The sequence below is a fragment of the Nanorana parkeri genome, unplaced genomic scaffold (genome assembly GCF_000935625.1).
Source record: "Nanorana parkeri isolate BGI_ZX_2015 unplaced genomic scaffold, ASM93562v1 scaffold152, whole genome shotgun sequence".
NCBI classification, from domain to species: Eukaryota; Metazoa; Chordata; class Amphibia; order Anura; family Dicroglossidae; genus Nanorana; species Nanorana parkeri.
This window is the reverse complement of record NW_017306420.1, coordinates 22,609-41,164: the sequence shown is the minus strand read 5'-3', so window position 1 is coordinate 41,164 and position 18,556 is coordinate 22,609. Positions and strand designations below refer to the sequence as shown.

Here is an 18,556-nt window from a genome sequence, read left to right as displayed (position 1 = left end):
TTTATCAAACCAGTATTTTTAGGATAAAATAAAATGAAACAGAACATAATACCCATTTTGTTTTGGTAAAATATAAAAGACGGGGTCACGTCGGGTAAATAGATAAACATGACAAGCCTTAAAATTGCGTGCGTCCGTGAAACTGCAAAAGACTATAGGGATCACTTTAAACGCTTTTACAGCTCATCACTTTAGTACTAACAGTAAATCATGGGCCTAAAATTATTGCTCTCACTCTGACGCTCACGAAGATATGTAACATGTGTGGCACAATTTTTGTTTTTGCATGTAGGCGCATCCGACACATGTTTGTGTATGTATGTGCTTGCACATGGGTGGTGGGGGACTTTAAAATAATTTTTTTGCATTTTGAATTTTTTTTTATTTGTTACTTTGATTTTTATTTTTTACACTCAACTTTATTGCTATTGCATAGGGGGCTAACAAGCCCCCTATGTAATAGCAAATATGATGTGACAGGTCATCTTTATGGAGACCCGTAATGCCACCTATGGACCCCAAAGAAGCTGATGAAGCAGATATCTGCTTCACCAGCTTCTTCTTCTGTCTCTAGGAGCCAGAGAATGTGCCAGTGACACCGGAAGTGATGTAATGCACATCACTTCCGGGCCCAGTGATCGGAGGAGAGATCAGTGATCAGAGGAGATGGATCGGAGAAAAGGCTAGAAGCCACTGATCTCTTCTCCGATCCATCAGGGGAGACTCACCACACCGGGCGCGGGGCACATGGCGCTGCACCGTACAAGTGATCCGGCGCCTGTCAGTCAACATCTGCTGTTTAAACCGGTACCAAGAACACGGCTGATGCAGCAGTCGTGTTCTTGGTATAACCACTTCCAACAGATGACGTGTATTTACGTGAACCTGCTAGAAGTGGTTAATTTTCTTTTTTGGTATTTTTAATTTAATTTTACTTTTCTTTTTTACTCATTGGAGATGACAGGTTCTCTTTAAGGTGAAATTAGTGGTCTATTAGACCCCTAGTGTCACCTTTCCACTTCAATAGATTTACCTGGGGAATGACAGCTGCCACATAGCTGAATGTAAATATAGCAGGCAGTGGGTGGGAGCAATAGCCAGTCTGCTATTGGCTATTTCAAACTGCAATAGCCAATAGCAGGCTGGCTATTGCACCCATCCACTACCTGCTGCCAATCAGCAAAGTAAAGTTCCCCTTCAGGTCCACCTCTGCTGATTGACAGCAGGCAGTGTAGAGGTGCAATAGCCAGCCTGCTATTGGCTACTGCAATTTAAAATAGCCAATAGCAGGCTGGCTAATGCTGCCGGCTGCTGTATTGAAGACCTATCGCGACTGGCAGCAAGGGCCGCGGGGTGCGTAGCGGGCAGGTGGGGCTTTGGCGGCATGAAGAACTGTACCTCTGCTTTTTCTCCCACCACTGCCACCTCAATAACTCTGCCGTTCTCCTCCCCACTGCAGACTCACAGATTGTCTGTGGTTGCTCCTCACAGCCTGTAATCGGCTACAGCGATCTGTGTCCCCTCTGGCACAAACCGTTGTAGCCGATTACAGCCTGAGGAGAGACCTTTGACAGTCTGAGTCTGCAGCGGGGAGAACGGCAGTTATTGCGGCGGCGTTGGGAGAAGAAACAAAGGTACAGTGAATGGGCTGACAAAAGCCCAGGCATTGGCAACCCGTGTATTTCTTTTTTTTTAATCATACGACCAAAGGTCATGATTAAACAGACAACTATCACACAGGCAGTCCAATCGGCTCCACCTTTCAGTTTTTCAGGCAGATCTGATTGGAAGTTCAATGTAACTATATGGCCAGCCATATGTTAGCGGATATGCTTCTGTTTACAGCTGATTACCCACTGACTCCGTCTAGGAGTTCCGTTGTGGTGGACCTGATCGTGATGGATCAGAGACAATTGGATGTAAACAGCTGCATATCCACGTTCATCTGACTGCTCATAGAGCTAACATGGGTCAGTTAGTAGTTTTATCTCCATTGCAAGATGAAGGAAAAACTAAACAGACACAGATGTCACAAAAGTGACACCCGTTCTGATCAGCAGGGGATCTGTGTATGGATTATGATATTTTATATTATGATAAAATAATTCATGCTCTTGTACACACTAATACAAACATCTTTAAACTCTAGTGTCATTAAAGTTTTTTTTGTAGAACCAAAAACCTCAAATAAGGTGAAACTCTGAGATTTGTGACTACATTAGGCATACAGGGTAAATTTCAGTCTGTAGCAGAAGTTCGGAGGACAATAAATCTACATTGCTAAGATAGATAAGAAAATGCTTCTTACTGCAGAGAGGGGGATCTGTGAATAGACAATCCTGAGGTGTGACTTGAGCCCCTTCTATACTGGAAACTTCACAGTTTAATGTCCCTAATCAGCCCCCTGGCAGGCACAAGGGCTGTCATGGCTATTAGTAAGCCACTGCTGCACTGGCAACATGCCACTCTGCCTGCCGCAATCCCACATAACTAAATGAGGCACCACCTGAGACAAAAGCCTAAGTCTGCCTTATTATGTGCACTGTACTAAAGAAAAGTCTCTTGGATCTAAATCTGTCAGGATGATATTAGGAACCATTTGATGGACTGTGGCTGTTCCCAGAGAGGTACCTTACCTAGAACAAGAGACTTTTACAAGGACTCAGTAAAGCTCAGTTGAACAGAACTTTGTTTGCTATGTGTTTTGTATGGCTGGATGCTTTTACCCTTTATGTTACATTTGCCTGGAATAAACAGCTTGCATTTAGTTTAAGAAACTGCAAGTTTTGTCTAAATCCCACAGCGCTTACCTGTAGCGTATTAGTCTGTGGCAAAGTGCTCTGTAGAAGCACATCATCTGAAGAAAATGTGTAACGTTTGGATCTTATTGGCACCCTTTCATCCAGCCCTAGTCAACGTTTTGCTACTTTTAACTCTCTACTTTGTCACTGACTACTTCCACGGACTCGCTCACTGCCCAAGAGATTGTCAGTCATTTCAAAACCAAGATTGACGCAATTCGAGATGAGATCTCTGCTGTCCATCTCCACACCTAGCATACCATATCGACCTCCGCTTTCAATGCTTTCTACTTTTGACCCTGTTGACACAATGGAGGTTGCTAAACCTTTTTCTGATTCTCTTCTATGCCACTTGTTGTATTGTAACCTTTTTTTTGTAAAGTGCTACACAAACTATATTAATCCCATATAATAATAAATAACCTTTCTCCTTTTTATCTCCATCATTGCCATTGGTAGTGGCAGAAACTCCTGTCTTCCTAACAGAGACATTTCTAAGGTCTCTATACATAGTGATAGGGTTACATACTTACATAATTATTAAGGTTGAATGAAAACCCAGGTCTATCCAGTTCAATGTGTGAGTGTGTATCTAATCTCTTAGTTGTGGGGAATAGTAATGCTCAAGTTGATTATTGAAAGTTTTGGTCATTCTTAACCTTTACGTACTTTGCAAAGAGAAGGGTGAGAGAAAGAACAACGCTAAACATTCCTCTTTATATTTTGAAACCAGTATTGCCCATTTTTCTTGGAAAATAGACAATTTTTCTATAACTCGGTTCACACACCACACACCATACACAGTTTCTAATTAAATGAGGCCTCTGTATCTGAGGTCTCAGCAGGCCAGGGCTGGAATATGACAGGACAGCTATGAAGATGCTCCTGCGGAACAGCAGGAATCATGACCCACAGTGACCCCCCTTAGAGATGCAATGTGTGGGGGGAATGGTGGCTGCAGTCACCCATCCAGCTACACCTGGGGCAGACAATGAATACAAACCCCCCTTCCCCTCCTCCCTTTATAGTGACGTCTGCAATAACAAATGCATTGGATGGAAGGTTTACTCATAACACTGCTCGTAGTTAATGAGTACATTTATATAAATGCTGCATGCATCACACCAACAAAGAAAGAAAGACGGACAAGGAACAGGGGGATTTGACTCCAAACATGTACATGTCTGAAGTATGACAAAAGAGGAATAGGGAGTCAGGCATCTTCACCATGCTGCTGTCCGCCGTGTATTCTACATAATAAGGGAAACGGTTCGGCTGCCTTTGAAAAGAAAAACCCCCCAGCTTTTTAAGCTAGCTCAGTTTAGCCGGAAACTATAACACATTTCCTGCTAACAGACTCTCCGCAGGAAAGAAAACTGATACGACAACCATAATGGAAACAGATAACCAAAGTACAAAGCCGATGTACCCGAGCCGCTGAGAAAGGCGGAAGTCATACGTATGTCAGATCGCTGAGGCGACGGAGATCTCGCGAGAAGCTCCGAGGCACCGCAAGGCGCGAAACCGAAGCCCCGTCCCCTGACCCCGTGATGTGACAGTGCTGGTTCGTGCATCAGTGTCTGCCGCTATCATGGTGCCCGAAGCCAAGTCACAGAGCAGGAACTTGCCATGGTAGGGAGAGTGCGAGCCTCATTGTTAGTAGGAAGGGGTGCATGGTGTCTCCGGGTATGGGTAGTCTTGGCACCGCAGAACTTGCCTTGTCTGTGCTTTGCACAACCAAGGGGACAGCCAGACGGTGACCCAGATGATGATGATTGGGGGGTGCACTAGGACGGGTAGGTGTGCTCTGAGAGATGTAGCTTCATATAGTCTTATTACAGCCTGAGGAAGATACAAAATAAATGTCCCCAAAGCTGATGTAGTTGTAATGACCGGTCTTCCGCTACAGCTCTTGTGGGTCTCAGCCCATATTACTGGCCCTGCATTGTGTGTAACTAGCAAAAGTGTGTCTGTCACAAATAGCAAGGTTGGGGATATGATAAACAAGCCGGGCTGCAAATGGAATTACCTGCTCAATCTGGCCTCACATCCCCCCTCCCATATACTTACATTTAAGCGAATGGTCCTTCCTCTCCGCTGGTACAGGTGTACTATCCGTACCCCATACGGCCATCCATCGCATCTCTGCGCTATGCATTTTAAATGTCGCTTGCAAATAGCGAGCACTCATTGACCTGACTGCGTCGACCAATAAAAAGCTCTTCTTAGCACGGTTTAATACGGTTTTGGTTCAAATTATTTTTTTTGTATCACATGTGGGTTGTCATGAGGGACAAGTAGAATTGGACTCTTGGACAAGTGTTTTTTTTAATCTCCACACATGCTAAAGCATTTATCTGGAGTTTTTAAGCATTCCATGGCTTCCTGCCTCTACTTTTGCCAGTGTAAACACACAGGAGACAAGCCAAAACACATCTATGTGCGCTTAAATGCGTTTACCTGCTTCTTTTGTGGAATTAAATCATGGGCATGGTCATTCTACTTCATTTATAAAAAAAAAATTGAAATGTAGCTACTGTTTTGTCATATAGAAGAACTCTGGGCAGAAATAGTCTTAACCTTTGCAGGTGGGGCTACCCCCGCATTGCAAGGGTTAAGTGCTTGTTTTCATATAGGGATGATAATAAAGTTATACTCACCTGAACCTTGTGGCTGTTAGACCGGTCCCTGCAGCCTCTCTTCCCCCTCTGCTCCGGTGATCTAAGGTCCTGTCAGTCATCATGTCCTATCCAGTGAGTAGGACATGTGGTTGCAGATGAGTGACTGCAGTGACCAGTCGGCTGCAAGGTTCAGGTTAATATATTCTTTATTTTCGCCCCTAGACAAAAACGACCAGTGGTAGCCCCACTGCAAGTGTTCAGAATATTTCTCCCTGGAGTTCTTCAAGGCCCCATTCACACTGCGCGATTCGCATTTTGCGTGATATCGCGCAAATGCTTGCATTGAGCAAGCTAGAATCGCGGCAAAATCCGCTCCAAAAAGGGTCCTGCTGTAGCGACGCACGACCCGCGACAGCAGGACCCTTTGCCCCATTGCCAAGCATTGGAGAGCGATATCGCGCGGGAATTACCGCGCGATAAATCGCTCAGTGTGTACGGGGCCTATGGAGGGACTCTAAATATTCTTAAAAGTCCTTCTTTGAAGGTTTTGCCATGTCATATTTTACATAATACATGGGGGGGAGGGGGGTGATTTTTAAAACATACTCAATCTGGTGCTAAACTATACCTCCCAACATCCCTGTTAATAGAATTATTTGGAGTTGTGAATGAACCATGATGTCTTGTATGCGCTGAGTCCCTGAGACTTTTTGCATTGTCCAATGCTGTTAACACAGCAGTGGGAGCTTATATACAAGAGGAGTGCACAGAAGTGTGACCTGTGTGCTGTCACTTCTTCATTGATCAGATGGGTGACAACCACTACTATTGTTTTGATTAGCTCTGGAAGGAAACTTACATACAAATCAGTATCAGAACTGTAAGTGGGACAAACAATTGGAATTCTGGGACACATTTTTTTGACTTCCAGATTTTGATGAAAAACATTCTCTTGCAGGATTTGTGTATTTGAATCATTTATACATTTGATGTAATGTTTCTGTGCAGGGTTGAAAAGTACCGTCCACAAACTCTTGACGATTTGATCTCGCATCAAGATATCTTAAACACAAGTAAGTCGAAAGGGAAATTTGGTCTGGTTTTATTATTGAACACACAACTCAATGGTCTCGAACTATTTTGACGAATTACATAGAAAGATCTGATGTTACAATGGTATCTCTTTTGGAATATGGCCGTTTCTATTTTCTTACAGTGTTTGTGCTTTTTGGTGAAAATTTGACAACTAACCTGTTAATCTATTTACATGAAACCAATATGTAGAGCTATAATGTTTAACACTAAAGTAAATGTTCACCTCAAGGGTTAAGTGTATTTTTGTTCCTGGTCTATTGAGGGACGCAAGAAGACTTATAGTTTCAGGTTATATTGCCACGCTGGGCTATATGGGAATGTGAACCTTAGCAACTGGATTTCACTTGTGGTGCTTTCCAGGCATCACATGTTAGTAAAAGTTAGCTACAGACCACTTTCTAGCTCCAGAATCGTGGCTTTCCCTTAGCACTTGCCTTGTATTTGAAAACTCACTTTGTCTATAGGCCAATTACTGGGAGCTGCTTCGTTATTTGGGCTACTAAGCACCTTTAGGTGTCTTGTTGGTTTTATCTGGACGGGGTTATTTCTAAGAAAATGATGCTCCTGCTTGCAAGAGCTACGTGGAACTCTGATCATCTGTCCAGTGACCTGGTCACCTTCAGCTGACTGATCCTACACCTGTTTCCTGGTGCTTTGCTTCGTTCCATCAGCTATGTTGCCTTCAACTTTCAGTGCAACATGTCTAATTTGAGACACACAGAGGGGCCAGTCCTGCTGTACTAGGTGCCTCCAGCTTATACTCCCAACACCTCAGGTGCCTCCAGTGCACCCACTGATGGGACCAACTCCTGCGACCTGGATTTTTGCCATCTTCAGAGTCTATGCTAGCTCCATTGGGGGCAGCCACCTCCTGCTTAGTCCAAGGAGGATTTTACTGCAGTCATAGAGTATTGTATGGGCAATAACACTGATGCTTGCTGACTTTGACTGCAGAGGCCTCAGGCATGCAGAATCTTTATTGGATCTGCCTGTGGCCTCTGAGCCTTCACCTTTTCAGTCCTTGATGGACCAATCTGCATCTGAGGAGTTGCAGTCTGTTGCCATTACTCCCTAACTGAAAGACTGTTTCAGCGATTATTGAACTACAAACCACTTTAAATCTCAGGGATCATTCTGTAGCCTCTACCAGCGTTGTTTCCAGTCTTGGATTCTTTAGAGCGCCTAAGACTGGTCTGGTGCACCCGCTGTTCATCTCCTGACAAGATATTTGTACCTTCTTAAGAAGGATCTGATCGCAGTGGCAGTTGATCATTGTGTTTGGAATTCATGCCTGCAGCCTTGAGCTATACCATGATGGGTTGTTGGAGTCTCCCGTCTCATTATTTGGCTAAACCGTTGTGCTGTGGAACCTGCATGTAAAAAAGTGCTTTCCTGTTGAGGTACACTCCACTAGATCAGTAGTTGTTCTTTTGCATCATGTTACTGTTTCTTAGATTTGCAAGACTACCATCTGGTCTTCTTTTCACATATTCTCCAAGTTCTACCAGGTGGAATGATATGCTTCACCTGATGCAAGCTTTAGGTGTGTGGTTCTTTGGGCAGATCTTTGAACTGCTGGAAGTCTCTGGTTCTGTTGTTTTTTGTGGGCCTGTTAATGTTTTGCCTGCACTTCAGTTGGACTGCTGTTGAACGTCCCAACTCTAAAAGGCTTCCTGTGGCCCTCAATGAGAAATCAGCCCTCCCCTCCCCCCTCTGTTATAATGCTCTTGGTACTGCTTTGCCACGAATATAAGGTATGCTTGAGAGTAGTAGGGGTTACCTTGTGCTTTTTTTTACCTCTGCCAGTGTCCATTCTTCCTACTTAACTGTTGAAGCTGCCCACAGTCCATTTTGGCAGCTAGGATTTCTGCAGGACTGTGCAGGTGCTTGCCCCCACCTGCCATGTGCAGTGCACTATCTCTCTGCCTACAGGCCCTCCACTTTACTTCAGGTGCAGAAGCCTTGGATCCTTAGTGTTGCACAAACTTGGGCTACCTGCCCATGCCCAAGCTGGAGCTTTTAGGAATTAATTTTCATCTGAGATGTGACACTTCAATCACTACATTGCAGAGTAGACAAATGTCACGTGTTGTTCCGTAGGTGTTTTTGGTAAAAAAAATGTTGGGTATCTTACAGATACAACTTGCTAGAAGCAGGTGTTTTGTGTATGGAGGATTTTTGTTCTTCCCTATATATAATATTCAAATGTTCCCTTTTTTTTTCTCTCCAATACTAGTTCAGAGGTTTATCAGCGAAGACAAACTACCTCATCTGTTACTCTATGGACCACCGGGGACAGGCAAAACTTCCACAATTCTAGCCTGTGCAAAACAACTTTACAAAGAGAAGGAGTTTAACTCTATGGTTTTGGAGGTATTTTTATTCTTTGTCTGTGTACTTTTTTTTATGAATATGTAAAAAAAAATGGAACATGGAAAAAAAAAATTTTTGCCTTTACATAAACTTTAGGGCAGGGCTAAAAATTTCAGGCCCTGAGCTACTAGCCAGGCCTTAGAGTTACTCGCCACTAGTTGCCCCACCTAACCCCTACCCTGCCCCGGCCGTAACTCCACCAGCTCAGCAGTGTGACGCAAAGCACAGAGATCAGTTACAAAACACAGAGTGCAGAGGCCAGTGGGGTAATGCCGAGTACAGAGGTCGGTAATGTAACGCACATGGCAGAGGTCGGTAATGTAACGCACATGGCAGAGGTCGGTAATGTAACGCACAGAGGTCAGCGGTGTAAGGCAGAAAGAACAGGGACTTACAGTGCACATAGCTGATCTGATTTAGGTGCCCTCTTCCTCTGCGGATTTAGATGCCCTTTGTCTGGTGGTGGTGGTGCCGGTAGTGGGGAATAAAGAGATGAATCCTCCATGTTCACAGCTCCAGCCTCCCTTTCAGGTTCCGTGCTGCAAAAACTTTGAGCCGGCCAATAGCAGCTGCAGTCTTCCTCCCAGCCTATGGCAGATGAGGGCGGAGGAAGTTATCTTTTTAAACCTTTTTTTTTTTTTTACTTTAGTCCTGGGAGCAATAGCCAGCCTGCTATTGGATATTGCATTTTAAAATATCCAATAGCAGGCTCTAGTTGCAACGGGGGTGGGGCTAAAGCGGCTGAACGGGGGCTGAGGCTGAACAGCGCCGGGCAGGGGAAGAGGAGACAGGAGCGGCTGCTTGGGGGGATGGCAGAGTCACAGCGGTCTCTCCTCCCCGCTGGTTCTGGCTGCAGTGGTCTGTGTCCCTGCAGCCTCTGCCGACACAGGCAGTGATTGAAAAAGACACAGAGCGCTGCAGCCAGCACCAGCGGGGAGCAGAGCGGTGGCTGCAACTAATCGATGATGAGAATCGTTGCCAACCATTATCATCATTGATTAGTTGTTGCAGCCCTAGTGAAATTCATTTAAATGGCAACCCAAACGCGCCTCCCGCCCACAGTACGATCGGACGGTACCGCAATGCTGTGATATCCAGTGCCGTGCGATTACAAAAAATCGTGCATGCAGTTTTAGGCTGAAGTAAGCTTTGTAATGCTGCATTTGTGTATTTTATTTTAAATTAAGGAGGGTATTAATTTTTTTATCTGATTAATCGAAAAAAATAATCGTCCAACTAATGGATTATGAAAATAATTATTTGCAGCCCTACATACAGGAAGTGTGAGGCTAACCTCCAGATATTTGGCATAACTTGCTTATTTTCAGTTTTGCGTACCCTAAGTTATTACCATTTGGCAAAAAGGCGCAATTTTAAATTTACAAATATTTTACATAATACCTTTTCATACAGTTTTATCTTTTAGACTTAGTAGGAATTGTGTACATTTATGTTATTTGTGTGTGCACTGATAATGATTGTAGTGTATTTTTATCAGAAATATTGTTTTGCTAATCATTTGTGCTAGGGATGCACCGATATCGGTATCAGTGCCGATACTGGGCATTTTAGTGCTTGTGAAAATGCCCCGATACTATACACCGATACTGGTGCGTTCAGTTTTTAACCCTTTCGCTGCCAAGCCCTCCGGAACATTTTTCAAATCAGCTGGCCAAGCCATTTTTGAATTTTCTGCAATTTTTTCCTATTGATTTGATTTTCAACTGCTGCGTTGCTAGCGTTTGTAAAAGACCCCCCAAACCATATATTTTCTGAAAGCGCAGGCCCGGTAGAATAAAAAGATGGTGATACTAAATTTGTAGGCCCTGCGATAATTGCGCAAATGTTTCTCAAATTAATATTAAACCGATAAAAATACACAATTCAATTGTTAAAACACACCAAAATCAGTATCCGTGCACAAAAAAAATATTTTCTGACTAAATCTAAAAGATAAAACTGTATTGAGTTAATAAATAACAAATATTAGCAAATTTGAAATTGCGCCTTTTTGCGAAAAGGTAAAAAAATTACGGTACGCAAAACTGTAAATAAGCAACTTATGTTAAAAAATTGTTTTCACGCTGTGTTGGTGTTTGTGTTGTGATAAAATGATACAGGCGTATATTTATTGCAACACAAAGATCACAACGCATGGCAATGCGTCACAAAGCTTTGCCATGCGCTGACACAGTTAATTTAATTTTTTTTAAAGAAAAAAACACATTAAAAAAATCGCACTGCAGCGCATGTGCATGGTGTACACCTCAATATGTGTATGTTATGTGGGGGGAGGGAGGGGTTGTGCTTTTTGTTTTATTTTTTGTACACATTTTTTTATTGTTTTACATTTTTATTTTTTTACATTTTCTATTTATTTTTAAATTATTTTTTATTTTTATTTTTTTACTGTTGGGGGGGCTGCTGGGAGGTGGGGGCGCCCGGTATTTTTGATAATAGCAGGGGGACAGTCTGCTGAACAGTTCGCTAAAGCGACCATCAGCTTATAGTAGAACTGTAAATGCCAGGTCCGTACGGCATACTGAGCTGGCCAGCTGGAAGCACTTTTGTAGCTCCGTATGCCGTTCGTCCTTGGCAGCGAAAGGGTTAAACGGAAGTGGTTGCCTGAGGTCCCACTAAATCCCAGGAGCCAGGTAGCCAATGCTACTTAAAAATGAAAGCTGGTGCCTGACTTTTGAGCTTCTCTCTAGTTGCTGTCAATGGTGCTGGCTACCCAAAAAGTATGTGTGTGTGTGATATATATATATCAATGTATGTGTATGTGTACATACTGTATGTATATATAAAAAGTAAACCCCCTGACAAGCCAATTTTGTTAAGTTAAATTTTTTCCCCTCTTTTTAAGTTAAACGCATCAGATGACCGTGGTATAGATACTGTGAGAGGTCCGATATTAAGCTTTGCCAGCACTAGAACCATATTTAAGTAAGTTTCTAATGATTCTGTGTGTTTTTGCTATTTGTCTATCTGGATTCTGTAGTGTTAGATTTTTCTGCCCAAAAACAATCCGTTCTAATCACCAGTATTGCCTGTTGTCTCTTTGCATCTGACCTTTCCCCATTACTGACTTACCATGCCTTGTTCTACATTTTGTCTTTGTGTTGAGGCAGCCATCTTTAGATAAAGCAGCCTTGTTTGCTTGTCTTAAAGTGACAGCTGCCTCTCCGTTACAGAAAAGGCTTCAAGCTTGTGATCTTGGATGAAGCAGATGCAATGACTCAGGATGCGCAGAACGCTCTAAGACGAGGTAAAATGGCAAACAATTCCTCTGCCATATGCCTGGAAATGCTACAAAATTGCCAGATCTTTTGAAAATTTCAGATAGACATAACAATCTGTCTAGTCTTTATGTTACAGCTGCTGAATTTATGCAGTTGGCAAGTCTGTCATAGTTTTTACTATGGTGACTTGCTGTATTCATAAATGCTGTGCAGCGTCTTAATTTGTTTCTAAGGAAATTTGTTAAAAAGAAGGGGAAAAAAGAGTTAATAAAACATAGGATATTACATATGCACATTACACGGACTTCAGGTTAGTTACATAATGTGCCATAACAGAGAACTTTATGATCAGGATACCAATTTAACATTTACAAATGCTCTGTCTTTCCTCCAAGACAGGACATGAATGTTGCTGATCTAGTTTATATGGAGGGAGACTGATGTGATTAAATTCAATTCCCAAGAACTGTGAAATAAAATCACATTAATTCTTTTAGGAGCATACAAATACTTGTTAGATGTCTTCCTACAAATGTGTGTTATCGATGCTGAGAAACTTCTCTCCTGTTGTTTCTTCAAGATCTTGGATGAGCTGGCTGTGATTAACAACCAGCTTTCTTCATAAAGGGGGGGCACAGTAAGCATACTATGTCCTCAGTTATTTACAAATGCCCAGCGATCAGCTGAGTGCTTGTAAGCCGCACTCCACCCTGACTCAGACTCAGGAGGCTGAGCAGGGCGGTACAGGGAGGAGAGCTTACCTGCACCATCTCCTCCGTGCTTTCCATTCTGAGCTCTCCTCCCGCAACGTCCCGCTCGGTTCCTGTGACAACTGTCTTCACCCCGCTCGGCACCTGAGCGGCCTCCTGACACCTTCTCTCCTCCTGACTGGGCACCGGTCTGTGTCCCCTATGATCCCCGCTGCTGACACACACGGGGGAGACCAGTGGGCATCGGAGGGGACACATACCGTTGCGCAGTCAGGAGGAGAGAAGCAGTCAGGATGCACTGAATTTCCGGCCATTGTGGTACTTTCGGCATTGTTTCGGCGGCTGAAATTTCGATGCATCTCTAGTTATAATATTTGTGTGCACTTATAATGATTTTAATTTAATTATGTTTTATTACAAACTTTTAAAGCTGTAAGTGACAAATGTAATTAAGATTTTTTTTTAAAATTCTGGATGGAATTACATAGATATTAGATAAAGATAAATGTAAACTTATTGACTTAATCATAATTTCTTTGCTCACTGCAGTAGCAGCTTCCTGAATGGTTTCTTTTTTTTTTTTTTTTTTCCCTAAAATTACTTTTTTTTAAAGGTTTTTTTTTGTTGTTTTAGTGCAAAGTACTATATTGGTTAACTTGCCTCCTGTGGGTGGGCATCTGTTAAAAATTGTGTTGTGGTTTCTGGCCCAAGGCAAATACATTTACGTATGTAAAATAGATTGTTTGTTTAAAAGCTGTTCGGTATCTTATATGGATTTTATGTGCCCCTTCCTTATATTTTTCTCTTTGCAGTGATTGAAAAATTCACTGAGAACACACGTTTCTGTATGATTTGTAATTATCTGTCGAAGATCATTCCCGCTCTGCAGTCCAGGTGCACACGCTTCCGCTTTGGTCCCTTAAGCTCAGAGATGATGATCCCCAGACTGGAGCATGTAGTGCAACAGGAGAAGTTAGTCTGTTTTACGGCTGTTTTCAAAACCCATCTCTTATTTCTGCACTTTCTGCTGAATAATTTCCAATTCCTCCTTTTGATAGTGTGGACATAAGCCCAGATGGAATGAAGGCCTTAGTGACCCTTTCCAATGGGGACATGCGCAGAGCACTGAATATATTGCAGGTATGTCATTTTTCATGCCAGTACATTATACTTCTGTAGGCTGGCAGTAAATGATGTGATGACAGATGTACACGAACCTTCCCCCTGAGGAAATTATGGATGAAAGGCAAACTTTTAGGGCAGATGGACATAGGCTGACCACATTCCTGGATACATGTAATAACGTAATCATCAAGTTATTGGAAGATACCATTATAGTGCAATGCACGCTGTATCTTAGGGTCATTTACACAGACAGACTGACTATTTTTTTGAACCAAAACTTCTAGCAGTTCTTGACCTTAAAAAAAATAATTTGGGGTAAAAGTCATTTTTAGTTAAATTACAATTTTTTTTTTTTTTTTAATGATATTATTCCTGCAGAGTACAAATATGGCCTATGGAAATGTGACTGAAGATACAGTATATACCTGCACTGGGCATCCCTTGAGATCGGACATAGCCAACATTCTGGACTGGATGCTCAACAAGGACTTCACCACAGCCTATAAACGTATCCTCCATACAGTTTGTAATGCAGTCATTATTGGGGCCATCATACTTACAATGCTGTGTCCTTGATGTGCAACACATGGAAGCTGATTAATAAAAGGTGGAATTATGCCAGGAACAACCAGTCAGGTTTTACCTTTCTATTTTTAGAAAAGATTTAACACGAATTCTGGTTGGTTGGTATTGACATTATTGCTTTTGCTCATTTACTTTTCTCCAAATAAATTAACGCAGTGTTCATATGAGTGAAAACTGAAACTTTAGACTTGTTTGCATTATCTTTGGGATGATTTCACCAACCGTCTCACCCATTAGATTAGTGATAATTAGGGATGCACCAATACTGTTTTTTGGTATCAAGTACCAATTAATTTTTTCGGTACTCGCCGATACCAGAAGTGTAATGATTCGCCACCCGGCTTCCTGATTGGCTGGGAAGCTGCCTGCAAGCTCCCTCGTGACCAGGTGGTGAAGAAGCATGGAGCTGGCTTGCTGGCCAATCAGGAAGCTGGGAGCGCATAATGACTCGCCGCCCGGCATATTGATTGGCCAGCTTCCCAAACCAATCAGGAAGCCGGGTGGCGAATCATTACCCGCCCACTGTCTCCCTGATTGGTCGGGAAGCCGGCTTCAAGCTCCCTCGTCACGAGGTGACCAGAAAGCATAAAGCCGGCTTTAGAAAAACTGTCACACTACAAAGTATTGGTAATTGGTGTCAGCGAGTACTTGAGTAAAAGTATCGGTACTCGTATTTGGTCTGGAAAAAATGGTATTAGTGCATCCTTACTCTTAGACATATAGGTTATCAAATTGTCTGCGAGGCTGACATTCATTTAATATGCTGGAGTTGTGCAGGCTCTCAAGGAGTCTTGAAAAAGCACCAGATGTACTGTCACTGCATCATGGTGATTGATACAAAGCATTATGGCCAATAGGAGGTTGCCAGTTTTTAGTTTTTTTTATCTGTGTTGTTGTCCACAAAAGCAGCTTCCCGGTTGATCTGCCTACACATTGGACAATGGACTGATGGTGTAATGATGCTGACTAACTGTCCAATGTGCAGATAGAAGGTGTTAAAGTAGGAAATAGCGGTGCCACTTGCATGCCTGAGGAGAAATGTCTGAGTCACAAGACTTGTGGAACAAAAATCCTGGTAAAATGGTTGCTATACATGTATTAATGGTGTGTTTGTGTTTGACTGCTTCCCTAGAGTCTCCTTAAAGCAAACCAGTTGTAATCCTAATGCAGCAGCAGTTACCTACGAGGACTCTTTTTGGTGTGTTCTCTGCATTTTAACATGTTTTTTACTGCAATAAAATGCATTTGCAACCAAATTTGTATTAACAGTGTGTCAGAACGCTGGTGTGAATAAGACCTTTCAGCTGCATTTATTGGTTTTCTACTGTTAGTTTGGGCCTTGGGTATGTAGGATAATATTCCTTCAAGCAGCAGTTCTTGTATATGCCATATTTAGAATGTCCAAATTCCCAATCTTTGGGAAGACTGCTAATGAAATAAATGGTCTGGCGACAGGGTCTCTTTAACAAGTGCCTCCCTTGTGTAGACATCCAAAGGGCCTGAGACTGCACATTGGTGATGTCAGCAGATGCAGAGCTGTCACTCTGGTGACCTCATTATTTCCGTTTTCGTCCCCTCTTTCTGCTGCATGAAGGTTATGTAGGGAAGGGGAAGGCGCAGACAGTCAGTAATAAGACAACCCCTGTAGAGGAGAGGGCCATGACATGGAAGGAGATGGACTAGGCTGTGCTAGGGAATTGACTCTTCCTCTAGAAGTCACATTTTTTAGGTAAAGGTACATTGCAAGTCAGTAAAAATATATAGTTACATAGTATTTGAGGTTGAATAAAGACATTAGTCCATCAAGTCCAACCTATTAGGATCTCGTTCTAGGAGTAACTGTACCCCTGTATATTATGGTCCCTTAAAAAATCATCCAAATGTTTCTTGAACAATTATGAAAAGGAAAAAATGCCTTAAAAGAGAACTATGAGGGGAGTGATTTCCACTCACCTCATAGTTCTAAGCCGACCTGTGACAATGAAACTGTCACAGGTCGGCTCAGTAGATCGGGAGGTGAGGGAAAACATACCAGCGTTCGCTCACCTCTCGATCCTGTCACGGCTCTCTGCCGTGACAGGGGCTGGATTCCCCTCTCCCCGCTTGGATCTGCCAGCGCTGACTGGCGGAACGGACGGGAGGACGCTAGTTTGTGTCCTCCCGTTACCCCAAGGAGAACTATGGGGAAAAACACTGACCCCATAGTTCTCCTTTAAGACTTTGTTCAAACCTAAGCGTCAGCTTTTTAGACGTTTTGTCAGGCTCTTTTACAAAAAAACGTTTTTGAGTGTTTGACGCGTGTGTGGAGCGTTTTTCAAAGCATTTTGTCGCTTGTTTTCAGCTTGTGCTGTTCCCCATTTTGCTCCCCAGTGTTTTTTGCAAAGAGGAAGGCTGACTTTTACACAACAAAAAATGCCTGTGTCCCGTGTTTGCAGGCGTTCCCATTGTTGCCCAGAATGCAGAAATCTGCAGAAAAGTAGCTCATGTACTTTTTCCAGTGACAGGCGTTTTGTTGCAGGCGACAGGACACTTGGATGTGAACAGGTGCCATTGAAAATAATTGAAATCCTTTTGAGCTTTGTAGTGCTTAGCCCTTTCGGCTACAAATGCCTAGGTGTGAACGGGGAATTGCAGGGTTAGTCACTAAAGGGTGAAGAGTTTGGAGAAGGCAGGAGAAGGGAACAATCTAGGACAACATAGCTGAACTGGAAAGTGATCGGAATTGGAGAATTATTCTAAATCAGCTATGTTGTTCACTTCTCCTGCCTTCTCCAAACTCTTCATCTTTTTGTGAATAGACTTGATACTGTGTTTGGTAGGCAACATGGTCCCTTTTAAAAGTCCACATTTATTGCACACACTTTAAAAATGGTCTGCAGCCCAGGAATGTAAAATGGTGGTTAAAGTTGAAGGCTTCTGATACAGATATGTTGCATTGTAACCGACTTATCTGAAGACAGGTAGTGTCGCTAGGATGTTGGTAAATGTAATACATTTCTCAGAACAAAGGGATTTTCCTTAATGTGATGTTTTCAGATATCATGGAATTAAAGACACTAAAGGGTCTGGCTCTTCATGACATCCTGACAGAAGTTCATCTATATGTCCATCGAGGTAACACCAAAACAACAATTCTTCTGACTCATCTGTGTTAGATCTTGTGAAAAGTGGCTGATGTAGATTACAGAGGACAGAGGGCACCGCTTATAGAGACCCGGTCACCTTGCTCATTCAGGGACAAGTGGCAGGGTCTGTTTAAAGACCACTCCCAACACCCCCCACTGCACCTTCTTCCAACACAGCCACCACAAGATACTGGGTGCTTTCAGTGATGAAGAACATGATGCAGTGCTGAGGCCTGGTGGCTATTGCTGAGCCTGAACACTCACTTGACAGAGGGCTGGTTGGTGTCTTCACTCCCTGCAAGTTTTGACATTGCTATTTTTCAGTGGCTGTGATGAAGAAACGAGCAGCATGTAATCTGAGTGCAAGTATCGGCTGGGGAGTGGGCTTTAAACAGACCCTGTCATTTAAAAAACTGAATGGACAAGGTGACTGGGTCTCTAAGAAAAATTAAGTGGACTCTGACTCTACCATTGAAGTAATACCAGTTCACTTATTCACTGAGATCTTGCGTCTGGGACAATGTGACTGTATGCATGTGTGTAGATAAATGTATGCTATATAAATGTGTATTGTATTGCATTTACTTTCTTGTGTGTGTGTACGCTGTAAAATGATGTAACACTGTGTGTATATGATGAAGCTGCTTGGTGTTTTGTTGGTGTACTAATTTAACGTTGGAATGGTGAGTTGTGTTTCTTCTCCCTGGAGTCAAATAAATGACGTCTGTATATATCTCCTGGGTCTAGCTGCTGTCAGAAGCATACCAGATACCCTTGTGCTGTGCTGGAGAAGGGGAATACACAGTGGGACTTGGTCCTAAGTCAAGTGCCATCTGTTTTAATATGTTTTGGTTATCCCCCCCCCCCCCCCCTCCAAGA

General features: G+C 42.9%; 1 protein-coding gene across 1 annotated transcript in view; it reads left to right on the top strand.

Annotated features, from left to right (window-relative positions):
- The first annotated feature begins 4,380 nt into the window (after positions 1 to 4,380).
- Positions 4,381 to 18,556, top strand: part of RFC5 (replication factor C subunit 5) — a 15,694-nt gene continuing 1,518 nt past the window's right edge. The window contains exons 1-9 of the mRNA XM_018554274.1: positions 4,381 to 4,433; positions 6,431 to 6,495; positions 8,754 to 8,890; positions 11,757 to 11,836; positions 12,085 to 12,158; positions 13,655 to 13,814; positions 13,901 to 13,982; positions 14,346 to 14,475; positions 17,589 to 17,666. Coding sequence (XP_018409776.1) covers positions 4,393 to 4,433; positions 6,431 to 6,495; positions 8,754 to 8,890; positions 11,757 to 11,836; positions 12,085 to 12,158; positions 13,655 to 13,814; positions 13,901 to 13,982; positions 14,346 to 14,475; positions 17,589 to 17,666 — 847 coding nt within the window. The 5' untranslated portion in view covers positions 4,381 to 4,392. The remainder of the gene's footprint in view (positions 4,434 to 6,430; positions 6,496 to 8,753; positions 8,891 to 11,756; positions 11,837 to 12,084; positions 12,159 to 13,654; positions 13,815 to 13,900; positions 13,983 to 14,345; positions 14,476 to 17,588; positions 17,667 to 18,556) is intronic.